Raw genomic sequence first — 12,404 nt, forward strand, 5'->3', positions numbered from 1 at the left:
AACAAAAAGAAGAGCCCACCCCCAGTGCTGAAAGCCAATGAAAACCTGGCAGAGGCGTGGTATGGGGCAGTGAAATCACGCCTCTTCAGCTCAGCCACGCCCTTCATTCCTGCGCGGCCTCACCCCAGGGGGCAAATCCGATTGGCTGGGCGACAACCTCAAAGGGCGGGGCCGCACACGTTCACAGGGGGAATGAGCTAGCGGAGGGGGGGGGAGCTGGGCGGGGCTAGACTCTGTCCTATCTAAGGTGGTAAAGGCCAATGATTCTCCAGGCCGCCTCTCCTAGAAAAGTCATCTTCTCGCGAACCTTTAAAATTCCTGCCTTCTGAGGCACTCAAGGGACTCAGACTGACTGCTTCATCTGTTTTTTTCCTCCTTGCAAAAGTCCCGTTTGCCACCATGGGGATGTACCAAGTGAGACCAAGTAGGGGGACCGAGTGGTGACCGGCACGCTGGTTACTGGCTGCTGCCCACTTCGGCGCTAGCAAACTTCTAGCAAGATCGGAACTGAGTACTAAGCAACCTCTACACTTCCCCCTGGCGCCGTTCCAGGGCTGGCGCCACATTCCCCGGTGGGCGCGCAATGGCCGCGCCCCCTCCCGCTGCGGACGGGTCTTTTGGTACAGGCAGTCCGAGGTGAGTCCCCTCCTTCCCACTTCAGCCTTTGCGGCGCGTGCGTGCGCATGCGCGGAGCGCGGCGCGCGCGGCGGTTGGGCCGTTGGGTGTTCGGCCCTGGGATCCGCCGCGTCTCCGCAAGCAGTCGGGTTTGAGCCGCGAGCCGCCGTGAGCTCTCGGATTCGAGCGGGCGCCAGCGAGCCCGGGGGCATCGCCCGCAGCGGCCAAGCTCATGGCCGGCTGAGCGGGACGCCGCCTCCGCCTCAACCACCGCCGCCGCCGCCGCCTCCTCCTCCTCAGCCGGCGGCGGCCCGGGCCCAGCAGCCATGGCCGAAGACTACTGGGACGGGCGCCTGCGGCGAACAGGAGGAGAAGGAGGTCGCGCGGCCTCAGCCCGGGCCGCCGCCCCAGGCGCCGCCGCGCCGGCCCCGCGGCGCTGAGGTTGCTCGCGCGCCCCCGCCGGTGAGCGCGTCCCCGAGACGTGGGGTGGGGGCTGCCCTTCCTCTTGCAGAACCAACCCAGACCCCGGGCGGTGCCCAGGGGTCTGGGCTGCACCGCTGGCATGTGCCCCCTCCCCCAGCGAATTTCCCAGAGTGCATCGGGGCGGGGGGTCATTCGGGGCCTCCCTGACCTTGGCCCCGCCCTGGGCCCGGTCTGGAAACGGGATGGGCAGTCGTGGGTGCTAATGGGGAGCAGGGTGATCAAAGGACCAGAGGTTGTGGAAGTGGGTGGTGAAAGGCTCGAGGTTTGCTAAAGGCCTGAGCTGTGGAGGGGTCGGAGCATGTGATAATAAGTCTTACCGCTGTGTAGGGCTTGAGGCCCAGCGTGTGCTAATGGGCGGGGGAGGCAGTGAAGGGCCCGGACGGTGTGTGATAGGGGAGAGCATGTCAGAGGAATGCTGAGGTATGCAAACGGGGTTATAGATGTGGAGAGACCCCGTGTGTGTTAATGGGGAATAAGGTGGTAGAGATAGCAGAAGGTATGCTAATAGGATCAGGGCTCTGAAACCCTGTGTGTGGTACTGAACGTCAGGTTGGTGTTAATACTGTGTATTTGTCCGTGAGGGACTGCAGCGTGCGGGGATCCAGGGAGTGCTCATGGAGGTCAGGGTAGTGGAAGAACTGGAGTGTTGAGAGTGTGCTAATGGGGGTCTTAGGTGTAAAGGGTACATGTATGTGTTAATAAAGGTCTGGGTACTCTACCCAGGCCCAGGATATGCTGATGGAGACAGAGTGGTGGAAGACCTGAGCCTATGCTGCTGGGTACCAAGAGTTATATGGGGTGGGAGGGCACAGTGGTGAGGGAAATGTCTTAGCATCGTAAGAGGTTCGGTATATTAAGGATCAAGATGGTGTGAGGTCAGTGCGTGTGTGTGTGTCCATGAGGACAGGGGATGTGAGACTCCAGGATGCGACAAGGGACAGTTATATATGAAATTCTAGTGACCGTTGGTGTGGGTTTAGAGCCTTGGAGGTGCTTAAATGTGTGCCATTGGGGGGAAGAGTCAGAGCAGTATGGGGTCTGGAAAATGCTAGCGAGCATCAGAACATTGTGAAGACAGTGTGTGCTTGCGTCCACGGGGGACTGGGGTGTGTTGAGGTTCCAGGGGGTGCGGTAAGGAGGATCAGGGTTGTGAAGGGATTCATGTGTGAACCAACAGGCATTATAGGTGTGGAGGAGTTGAAGCAGAGAGAAATAAAGGACAGGAATACGTGAAGGTCTAGGTGTGATAAAATGGATTCAGAACCATGGAAGGCTGAAGTGTGTGCTAATGGGGCTCCAGGCTGAATGAAGACCTGTGTGCGCTAATGAGGGTCAGGCCATTATAAAACACTGTGTTTGTGTGTCCCTGGGGAATGGGGCTGAGTAAGGGTTCAGGGTGTGCTAATGGGGAGGCAGTGTGCGAGGCCCAGTGTGTGCTAATAGAGGTCAGGGTGAAGTGAAGGTCCAGCTTGCTCTGATGGGAGGTGGTGGGGACAGAATAGTGAGAGGACCAGAATATGGGTTTAATGATGGTTATAGCTGTGGAGGAGTCTGAGCGTGGGCAAAAACAGGTCAGGGGTTGGCAAGTTTCACTTTGTGTTAATGAGATTCAGGGCAGTGTGAAGGTCCAGTGAGTGCTAATTTGGGTCAGCTGTAGAGGGTCCCAAGTGCATGTTAATAGGGGTCAGAATCATGCACGGGGAACAGCGTGTTAAAGGGGATGAGTGCTTTGGAGAAGCTAACAGGCAGCTGGGCCTGGGAGGCGCCCAAGAATGTGGTGGTGAGAGTTAACTTAGAGGGGCCCGAGCCTGTGCAAACAGAGTTCTCTGCTCTGTTGGGCCTTCCTATGCTGATGGGGATTAGAAATAAATGGGGAAATTGCAGGTGCTGGTAGTTAAAATGCAGAGAGGCCTTCTTGAGGGGCCAGTGTGTGCTTATGGGGGTCTGGACAGGATGAGGAGGGTGTGTCCTTGGTGGGAGTTGTGTGATGACTGTGATGACTAGAGTGTGTTGACTGTGTCCTCAGTGGACAGTGTGGTGTGAGGTGATGAGTGCCCTTGGGTGTGAGAGTATTCTGAGGATGGGTGTATGTCCTCAGGGGTCAGGAAGGACATATGCCCTTTTTTTGAGTGCAGTTGTGTATCCAGTTTCTTGTTCCCTCCTTCCCAATTCTGAAATCTAAAAAGCTCAGAAAATGGAAATAATAATATTTAAAAGTTTTATTGTATATTAATGTTCAAGTGTCTCTGTTCACAAAGGTCTGCCCAGGGCACCCCTGCTGGGAATGTTGCGTGATACACAGATTTTGTATCCTGTCTTCCTAAAATCCCCAAAAAACTGAACTCTGGAACATGTCCAGCCCTTGGAGTTTCCAATTAGAGGTCATGGACCCTGGCTCCTTCTGGCTCCCTCCTCATCTTCCATCCAGCCCTACTTACCGCCCCCCAGTTGCCCCATTCCCTGCCACAACAGGCAGAGCCGACTGGGTATTCGTACCATGGATGCAAGACTGCCTTTGGGGCTGACCATGCTTCTCCTTCTTCAGCTTCAGGTCCAGTGTTTGGACTACTGGGTCAGGATTTTTGTTGTTATCCTGGGTTCTCTGAATGGACCTCATCCTCTTTACTGGGGTCTTTCTGCTAGGCTGGCCCCTCTACTCCTCCTGGGAGTGGTGAGGCCAGGTAAGTGGAACCAGGGTGTAGGGACCAGTGGAGTAAGCACCTGATTTCAAGGTAACAGATGACCCACTTCTCTCCTCGAATCCAGCCCCAGCCTCATCCTCCCACCTCCTATCTAGCTCCACTTCCCTTGGGCCCAGGGCCATCTTAGGCCCTGCTGTGAGTCCAGATGGTTCCTAGGCCAGGTCTTTCCCCCTCCTTGCTGGCCTGGAGCCCAGGAGGAAGCAGAAGAAGGCCAGCCTAAGCCTTTTGGTGGCCCTGTTCCCTCCAGCAGCCCCATCTAGGTCATCTTCCTGCCGATGCCAGTGTCCCTGGGCCACCTTTTCTGGAGTTGTTCACGAGTAGCAGACTTGCCCTGTCCATCCTGGTAGAGATTGGTGTTAGGCCCTCAGCCCCCTGACTCATTAATTTCTGCCATAAGCACTTTTTGAGCATCTACTCTGTGTCAGTCACTGTTCCAGGTCCTCAGGATATAGCCGTGATCTAAACAGACAGAAATCTACCCTGGCGGAGCTGATCTTCTAGTTATGGCGGTGAGGAGACAGACAGTTAAGAATATAGAAACCAATAAGTAGATGGTATTATTTCTGAGGAGGTGATAAGATCTGGGGGGATAATTTGGCAAAGTGAGGGGGAGCTCAGTGTGGTTGAGATTTTAAATAGGGCTATTTGTGGAGGGTTTATCCATGAAAAAGGTGATATTTGAGCAAGGGTCCTAAGGGGGTGAGGGAGTGAGCTATTTTGAAATATGGGGGAAGGGTATTCCACGTACCAGGAACGGCCAGTGCAAAGGTCCTGAGGTGGGACTGCTGGGTGTGGTTGCAGATCAGCCACCAGCAATGGTTGAGGGGAAGGTGAGGCCAGAGAGATAATAAGGGGTGAAAAGGGTAAGACCTTGTGGGCCACCCTTGAGCACTGAGACATTTTTGGGGGGTGATAAGGGAGATGTGCACTCTCAAGTAGAGGAGAATGAGGGTAGGCCTGGCTTATAAAAATCTTGAGTGGGACCCATAGGGTCCCAACCTGATTGAAACTTTCCAGCAGCCCTCAGGACAGCTGGCATCTATTGAGATCCCCCCCCACAACCTACCCAGTGGTTGGGTCTGGGCAGGACTCCCCTCTCTGTGCACCCCTCACTTGAGTAGAACAGTGGGGTAGTCCACTTACGGTGACAATGGTTGCTGGGGAAGGCGGGCGGGTCCTTGTGGTTGTGGGGAACATTCTGCCTTGGCAGTTGGGGGTGATGTGGGGCTGGTGCCAGAGGAACATGACATTCTATGGGCGAGCCCAGGGCCGTATTGGCGGCCCCTCCTCAGTCCTGGGCGAGCCCCTCGCCCCACCCACAGCTGGGCCCATCACCACCGCCGCACCTAAGAACGCCTGCTGTGGAGGCCTTTGTTCCCACAGTGAAGCTGCCCCCATAGAGGCCAACAGTCCACCAGTTGGGCCTTTGCCCTCAGCCAGCCACCCAGGCCTCAACACCCAGGTGCGCTACTTAGGACTAGGGTCCCCAGGGACTGGCTGTAGGTGGGCAGGCACTGACAAGGGTCCCCATCTGTGCCAGGTTTCCGGGAATCCCCAGTGGCTCCAGGCCTCTGCAGTGGTTGGGTGGGAACTGACACAAGTTCATGTCAGTGTGCCTCACTAAGTTGTCTTGGGCTTTAGGGGGCCCATGGTGGTCAGGCGAGTGCTAACGCGGGACCCATTCCCATCTATCCCTCCTGCTCAGGTCGCCATGGATCGGATGAAGAAGATCAAGCGGCAGCTGTCGATGACACTCCGAGGGGGCCGAGGTGTGGACAAGACCAATGGTGCCCCTGAGCAGATAGGCCTGGATGAGAGTGGGGGTGGCGGTGGCAGTGACCTTGGAGAGGTACCCACTCGTGCCGCTCCTGGGGAACCTCGCTCTGGACGGGGCCCACTCAGCTCTGCACCAGGTAGGTCTACTGACCACTCTTGCCCCCAAGACTGGTCTTCAGGTGCTGCCTCCCAGCCGAGTTCCCCTAGACTTGTGTTATTTCTGTTTTCCTTCATTTTTTCTCCCCTTCCCTGCCATCCTCTCAACACCCTCTCTCTATATGCCCATCTGTGTCCCTTTCCTTGGCTTTGTGCCCAGGCCTCAGGGGGAGGAAGAGTGCCCTGCCTGCTGCAGCTGCCCCAACCTTCCCTTTGCCCTTCTCCTGCACTCTGCTGTGGCCCCCTCAGGCCTACGGGTGCCTGCCTGCCCTGGGCCCGCCTTCCCAGGGCTTTTGGCTACTCTGCCGCTGCCTGCCTCCTGGCCCTGGGCCAGCACCAGTCTCAGCTCACCCCTGGAATGGGGTGCTCCACTAGGTGACTATTGCCCCTCCACCCCTATTCAACCCATCCCAGCCTGACTGAACCTCCCTGGGCCTTCCCATTCTCTTCCTGAGGGGCTCCAGGCTGCTCTGGGGGCTTGTGTGTATGTGTGTGGTGAAGGAATGTGTTATGCTGGGGAGGGGGTTCCTGGGGCTCCAGACCTCAACTGGTCTGCCCTCCTCCCCCCTGTCCTCACTGCCAGAGATTGTACATGAGGACTTGAAGATGGGGTCTGATGGGGAAAGTGACCAGGCTTCAGCCACGTCCTCGGATGAGGTGCAGTCGCCAGTGAGGGTGCGCATGCGCAACCATCCCCCACGCAAGATCTCCACTGAGGTGCTTAACCCCCTGTCTGGCTGGTGGTGGGGCTAGAAAAGAGGGTTAAGCCAGGGGAGGTGGAGCTCATGGTCCTGTTGCCCACCTCTCTTGCCTGCTAGGACATCAACAAGCGCCTGTCACTACCAGCCGACATCCGGCTGCCTGAGGGCTACCTTGAGAAGCTGACCCTCAATAGCCCCATCTTCGACAAGCCCCTCAGCCGCCGCCTCCGCCGTGTCAGCCTGGTGAGTGTCTTCTGTTTCTGTCCTCTCCTCCTCCCACTTCTCTCCTCCCTAGTCCCCTCCCATGAGCCTGCTTCAATCTGCCCCTTTACCCCACAGTCTGAGATTGGTTTTGGGAAACTGGAGACCTACATCAAGCTGGACAAGCTGGGTGAGGTGAGAGACAATCATGAGGCCTGTGGTGGGGATGGGGGTCTGTGAGAACTTCCTGCAGCCTCCAGCTCCCCTCCATCACTCTTCCTCACACCCCAGGGTACCTATGCCACCGTCTACAAAGGCAAAAGCAAGCTCACAGACAACCTTGTGGCACTCAAGGAGATCAGACTGGAACACGAAGAGGGGGCACCCTGCACCGCCATCCGGGAAGGTACAAACACCTAGGAAGCCTGTCCCAGGCTTCCCGGGCTCTCCCCATGGCACATACACACACGCTCCATAGTGAGAGCAGGGACTGGGGGTTTTGAGACTTCCCTTCTGACACTCTGGGCTTCATGAGAAAGTGCCCATCAGGCAGATACCTAGATAATAATCAGGGTAACCAGGAATCTGTTCCCATTTGGAGAAGAGGCCAAGGAATTAGAAAGCAGGATGCTTGCTTTGGTTCTGAGAGCACCCACGAAAGTGCTCACCAGTTTTCTTGACATGACAGTTTCTAGTCAGACTGTCACACAGAACGAATTTGAATTACATAGAAATTGTATGTGCAAACTCAATTTCACACGAAGCTGTGGGCCTCTCTGCTGTGGGTTGAAGCAAAACCCCTTTCCAGAAATCAAAAACAGGTTGTGAAAATCTAATGTCACATAAGCCTGGGGCTGCAATCCCAGGTTCTTGCTCCATACTCTTATCTGAGCTTTAGTTTCCACATCTGGAACATAGGGACACACCTTCCTGGCATTGGGTGGGCTAGAGCCAGTGGCTGTGAGCCACCACCCCAGAGTGCACGGGGAAAGAAAGAAACTGTGGGCTCATCCCTGTCTGGTCCTCATCTTCACCTCTATCCTGAGGGTGGGGTCCTGACTCCCCCATCTCACTCCTATGCTTCCTGCAGTGTCCCTGCTCAAGGACCTCAAACATGCCAACATCGTCACACTACATGACATCATCCACACGGAGAAGTCCCTCACCCTTGTCTTTGAGTACCTGGTAAAATTGGGTGGCAGTGGGTCCTGGGGGGAGGCGGGGAGATGGCCACTATCTCCTCTTCTCTCCTCTATCTCCTCTTCTCTCTTCAGGACAAGGACCTGAAACAGTACCTGGATGACTGTGGGAACGTCATCAACATGCACAACGTGAAAGTGGGTGTGGGGCAGGAAGCAGGGGCACACGGGGGCCCCCACTCACCCACTCCACCCCACAAATCTCCCAGAAACAGACTTTTCCCGTTTGGCTTTTTTGCTGGGAGCCCTTGGAGGGCATTGGGACCCTGCCCTCTTTCGTGAGATAAGGCTCTGGGCTCAGTGTCTGTGTTTGGGAGGGGAGCAGTGTCTGCTGGGGGTCAGGCTGCTGGATACCCTTTGACCTCCACCTGCCCTTCCTGGGTCCCTAGCTCTTCCTGTTCCAGCTGCTCCGTGGCCTGGCCTACTGCCACCGGCAGAAGGTGCTACACCGAGACCTCAAACCCCAAAACCTGCTCATCAACGAGAGAGGAGAGCTGAAGCTGGCAGACTTCGGTACCCTGGCCTCCCCCTTCTTCCCAGTGATGCCCCAGCCTTACCCTCTTATACTCCCCCTTCCTCATGACCACCTAATCTCAGTGCCCTTCGGCTTCTCCAGGCTTTGCTTAAGACTCCCTCAGTCCCAACTGTGCTCTCCCCCAGACTGCCTGGGACCCCCTCAATTCCAGCTGCCCCTTCTCTCAACCTCCCAGGCCTGGCCCGAGCTAAGTCAATTCCAACGAAGACCTACTCCAATGAGGTGGTGACACTGTGGTACCGGCCCCCCGACATTCTGCTTGGGTCCACGGACTACTCTACCCAGATTGACATGTGGTGAGGACAGGTGGAAGTGTGGCAGGAGCCATGTGGTGAAGGGGGTGGCTTGGTCACAATGGCCAACCAGCCAACCGCCTCCCTGTTCACTGTGCCCTCCCTGCCTAGGGGTGTGGGCTGCATCTTCTATGAGATGGCCACAGGCCGGCCCCTCTTCCCAGGCTCCACAGTGGAGGAACAGCTGCACTTCATCTTCCGCATCTTGGGTGAGGGGGAATGAGCCCTAGGAGCTGTGGGGACATTTAGAGATGCCCTGTGGGTGCTTAGGGTAATTCTTCCCCACCAGGAACCCCAACTGAGGAGACGTGGCCAGGCATTCTGTCCAACGAAGAGTTCAAGACATACAACTACCCCAAGTATCGAGCCGAGGCCCTTTTGAGCCATGCACCCCGGTGAGACTGGTGGGTGGGTGGGTGGGTGGGTGTTAGGGGCAAGAGTGCCCAAACTCAATTTAAAGCAGGTCCCCTTGTCCTTGCTGTAGACTTGACAGCGATGGGGCTGACCTCCTCACCAAGCTGCTGCAGGTGAGTCCACCGTCCTGGGCCAGCCTTGTGGGTTAGGGGATTCTAGGTGTGGGGAAACAGGGGAGCTCCAGGGGTACTGTCTGGGGTGGGGAGGAAGAGAGGCCTACTGTTGAAGGTGTTCCGTACGCCACCGCCGCCCCTGCCCTCCCCTCAGTTTGAAGGTCGCAATCGGATCTCCGCAGAGGACGCCATGAAACATCCATTCTTCCTCAGTCTGGGGGATCGGATCCATAAACTTCCTGACAGTGAGTGAAGCTGGTGGGGGGTGGAGAACAGGACACTGGGCAGGTTGTGCAGGGCTCTGGCTATGTCACCTCTAAGGGGGCACACCCTTGTTCAGACATGTGATTTGTTTATTACAAAAATTGTTTGGTTTTTGGTTCCTTTTTACCTTTCATGGGAATTTTCAAACAGTCATAAAAATAGATGCAACATCACTTTCCCTTTTCTTAGTAAACATTTTCTTATAAAATATATACTAAGAAATGCACAGATTGTAAGTATACAGCACAATGAACTTTCGCAAACTAAACATACCCATGTAACAGGCAAACAGGTCAAAAAATAGGATGTGAGGGATTCCTGGGTGGCTCAGTCTGTTAAGCGTCTGCCTTTGACTCAGGTCATGATCCCAGGGTCCTGGGATCGAGTCCTGTATTGGGCTCCCTGCTCACCAGGGAGTCTGCTTCTCCTTCTCCCTGCTGCTCCCCCTGCTTCTGTGCGCGGTCTCTCTCTCGCTCTCTTGCTCTTTCTCTCTCTGGCAAATAAATAAAATCTTTAAAAAAAAGAAAAGATGAGAAGCACCCCCGAAGGTGCCCTCTTGTTTCCTTTAGTTATTCCTAGCCCCTTTCCAAGGGTTACCACTAGTTGGACTTCTAACAGCACAAGTTTTCCCCATCCTTGTAGTATACAGAAATGTAATCACACAGGGTGTTCTCTTTTTATACCTGATTTTTTAAAAAGATTTCTTTATTTTAGAGAGAGAGTGTGAGTTGGTGGGGAGGGGCAGAGGGATAGGGAGAGAAGTCCTCAAGCAGACTCCCAGCTGAGCATGGAGCCTGACATGGGGCTTGATCCCAGGACCCTGAGATCACGACCTGAGCCAAAACCAAGAGTTGGACACTTAACTGACTGAGCCACCCAGGCACCCCAAGGATTTATTTGTTTTAGAGTGTGTGCAGCGGGGAGGGGCAGAAGTAGAGGGACAGAGAGTCTTAAGCAGACTCCACGCTGAGTGCAGAGCCTGATGCGGGGCTCAATTTCAGGACGCTGAGCCAAAACCAAGAGTCCGACGCTCAACTGACTGCACCACCCAGGCGCCCCTTTATGCCTGATTTTTAAAAACTTTTTAATATGGATACTTAAAAACTATATATATTTGGGGACGCCTGGCAGTTCAGTCAGTGGAGCTATGACTCTTGATCCTGGGGTTGTGAGTTCGAGTCCCATATTGGGTGTAGAGGTTACTTTAAAAAAATAAATAGGGGCACCTGGGTGGCTCAGTTGGTTAAGCGTCTGACTCTTGGTTTCAGCTCAGGTCATGATCTCAGTGTTGTGAGTTTGAGCCTCGCATTGGGCTCTGTGTGAAGTCTGCTTGTCTCTCCCTGTCCCTCTCTGCCCCTGCCCATATGCCTCTGTCTCTCACTCAATAAGATCTTTTTTTTTTTAAAAGATTTTATTTATTTGACACAGCACGGACAAGCAGGGGGAGCAGGAGGGAGAGGGAGAAGTAGGCTCCTTGCTGAGCAGAGAGCCCATGTGGGGCTCGATGCAGGACCCCTGAGCCGAAGGCAGACACTTAACCAGATGAGCCACCCAGGCACCCACCCCAATAAGATCTTTCTTTAAAAAAATAAGTACAGTTATATGTATTTATGTGTTAGACGAAATAGTATGACTCCCCAAGTACTCCATCAGGTGATCAACTTGTGGCCAATCTGGTTTTATCTGTATTCCCTCTGATTATTTTGAATCAGATCCCAGATATATCATTCATCTATAAATGTCAGCATGTGTCTCTAAAATATTTTTTTTAAAACAATATCATCATACCTTAAAAAAATTGGCCTGCTTTCTGTATCTCCCCACTGGATTAAACTAAATCAAATCCCAAATACCATTCATCACCTAGACTGCAATAACATTATCACACTTGACAAAATTACTGATTTCCTGGTGTCGTGTAATAGTCCATGTTCCATATTTCCTCGTTGTAGCTGGTTTGTGTGTAAGGATTATTTGATAGGTGAAAGTCAGGCTCCTCAAAGAAAAGGCAACTTTCTGTAATTCCCCATTGGGGCCATGTGGGAGGTGATCCTGGATGGCCCTGTGGGTCATTTCCCACTGTTTCTCTTCCACCCACAGCTACTTCCATATTTGCACTAAAGGAGATCCAGCTGCAAAAGGAGGCCAGCCTTCGGTCTTCATCAATGCCTGACTCAGGTAGGTGTGGCCCTTGCCCTCTTCCCTGCCCCAGCCACCTACCTGCTTATCCACCAACAGCCATCCGCTCTACTTTCCCCTGCAGGCAGGCCAGCTTTCCGCGTGGTGGACACCGAGTTCTAAGCTGAGTTCTAAGCCACAGACCGAGGCCCCAGCAGGCAGCAGCTGGAGGGATGCCACTCCCCTCACAGGGCAGCCCCCAACTGCATCCTCCTTGCTTGCTGCCTGCCTACCTGCCTGACTCATGCTCGCCTGCCCACATGTCCCCTGCTGCCTGTCCGAACACCTGACCATTGGCCTGTCAACCCACCCATTGGCCTGTCTGCTGGGTGCTAACAAAGCTCTCATCGCTCCTTCGCCTGGTTTGTCTTGTCTTGTCTCGTCTGTCTGTCTTTCTCTGTCTCGGTAGTTGCCGGCGGACAGCATGGCCGTGCCAGCCTCCCACACTGAGGCCAGGCCTATCCCCCTTCCCCATCATATCCTCCCCAGGACCACTACCCCACGGCCAGCCAGGGGTTCGGAGCTAGCCCAGGCTGGGGATCTCAACTCAAACAAGATGTGGCAATGCCTTGGGTCTGAGGCTTCCCCTGCCTGCTTTCCTGCCTGCCCCACCTGCCTCATGTTGTGTGGGCCTTTTTTTGTTTGTTTCATTCATTGTTGTTTTTTAATTATTTTAAATGAGGTTTTCATTTTTTAAATGCAATATCTCTGTATACAGACTGGCTGGGCCCCACCCGCTGCGTGTGGCCCTCCCACAGTATTTTGTGCAATGAA

The 12,404-nt window shown here is 54.5% G+C and overlaps 1 protein-coding gene across 5 annotated transcripts; it reads left to right on the forward strand.

Annotated features, from left to right (window-relative positions):
* The first annotated feature begins 282 nt into the window (after positions 1-282).
* Positions 283-11,993, forward strand: CDK16 (cyclin dependent kinase 16). 5 transcript variants are annotated; one of them, XM_034648906.1, is made up of 17 exons: positions 676-1,077; positions 4,226-4,309; positions 5,506-5,713; positions 6,316-6,449; positions 6,551-6,676; positions 6,773-6,829; positions 6,926-7,040; positions 7,725-7,819; positions 7,909-7,971; positions 8,223-8,346; positions 8,544-8,664; positions 8,773-8,870; positions 8,951-9,056; positions 9,125-9,188; positions 9,343-9,433; positions 11,553-11,630; positions 11,716-11,993. In XM_034648906.1, exons 2-17 carry the CDS (start codon positions 4,304-4,306, stop codon positions 11,751-11,753), a joined length of 1,524 nt encoding a protein of 507 aa, XP_034504797.1. In that variant the 5' UTR covers positions 676-1,077; positions 4,226-4,303; the 3' UTR covers positions 11,754-11,993. The 5 variants fall into 5 exon arrangements, with proteins under 5 accessions (XP_034504798.1, XP_034504797.1, XP_011221437.1 ...); XM_034648907.1 differs by lacking the exons at positions 676-1,077; positions 4,226-4,309 and adding an exon at positions 283-636; XM_011223135.3 differs by lacking the exon at positions 4,226-4,309.
* The last annotated feature ends 411 nt before the right edge of the window (positions 11,994-12,404 follow it).

This window comes from Ailuropoda melanoleuca, chromosome X (assembly GCF_002007445.2).
Source record: "Ailuropoda melanoleuca isolate Jingjing chromosome X, ASM200744v2, whole genome shotgun sequence".
NCBI lineage: Eukaryota > Metazoa > Chordata > Mammalia > Carnivora > Ursidae > Ailuropoda > Ailuropoda melanoleuca.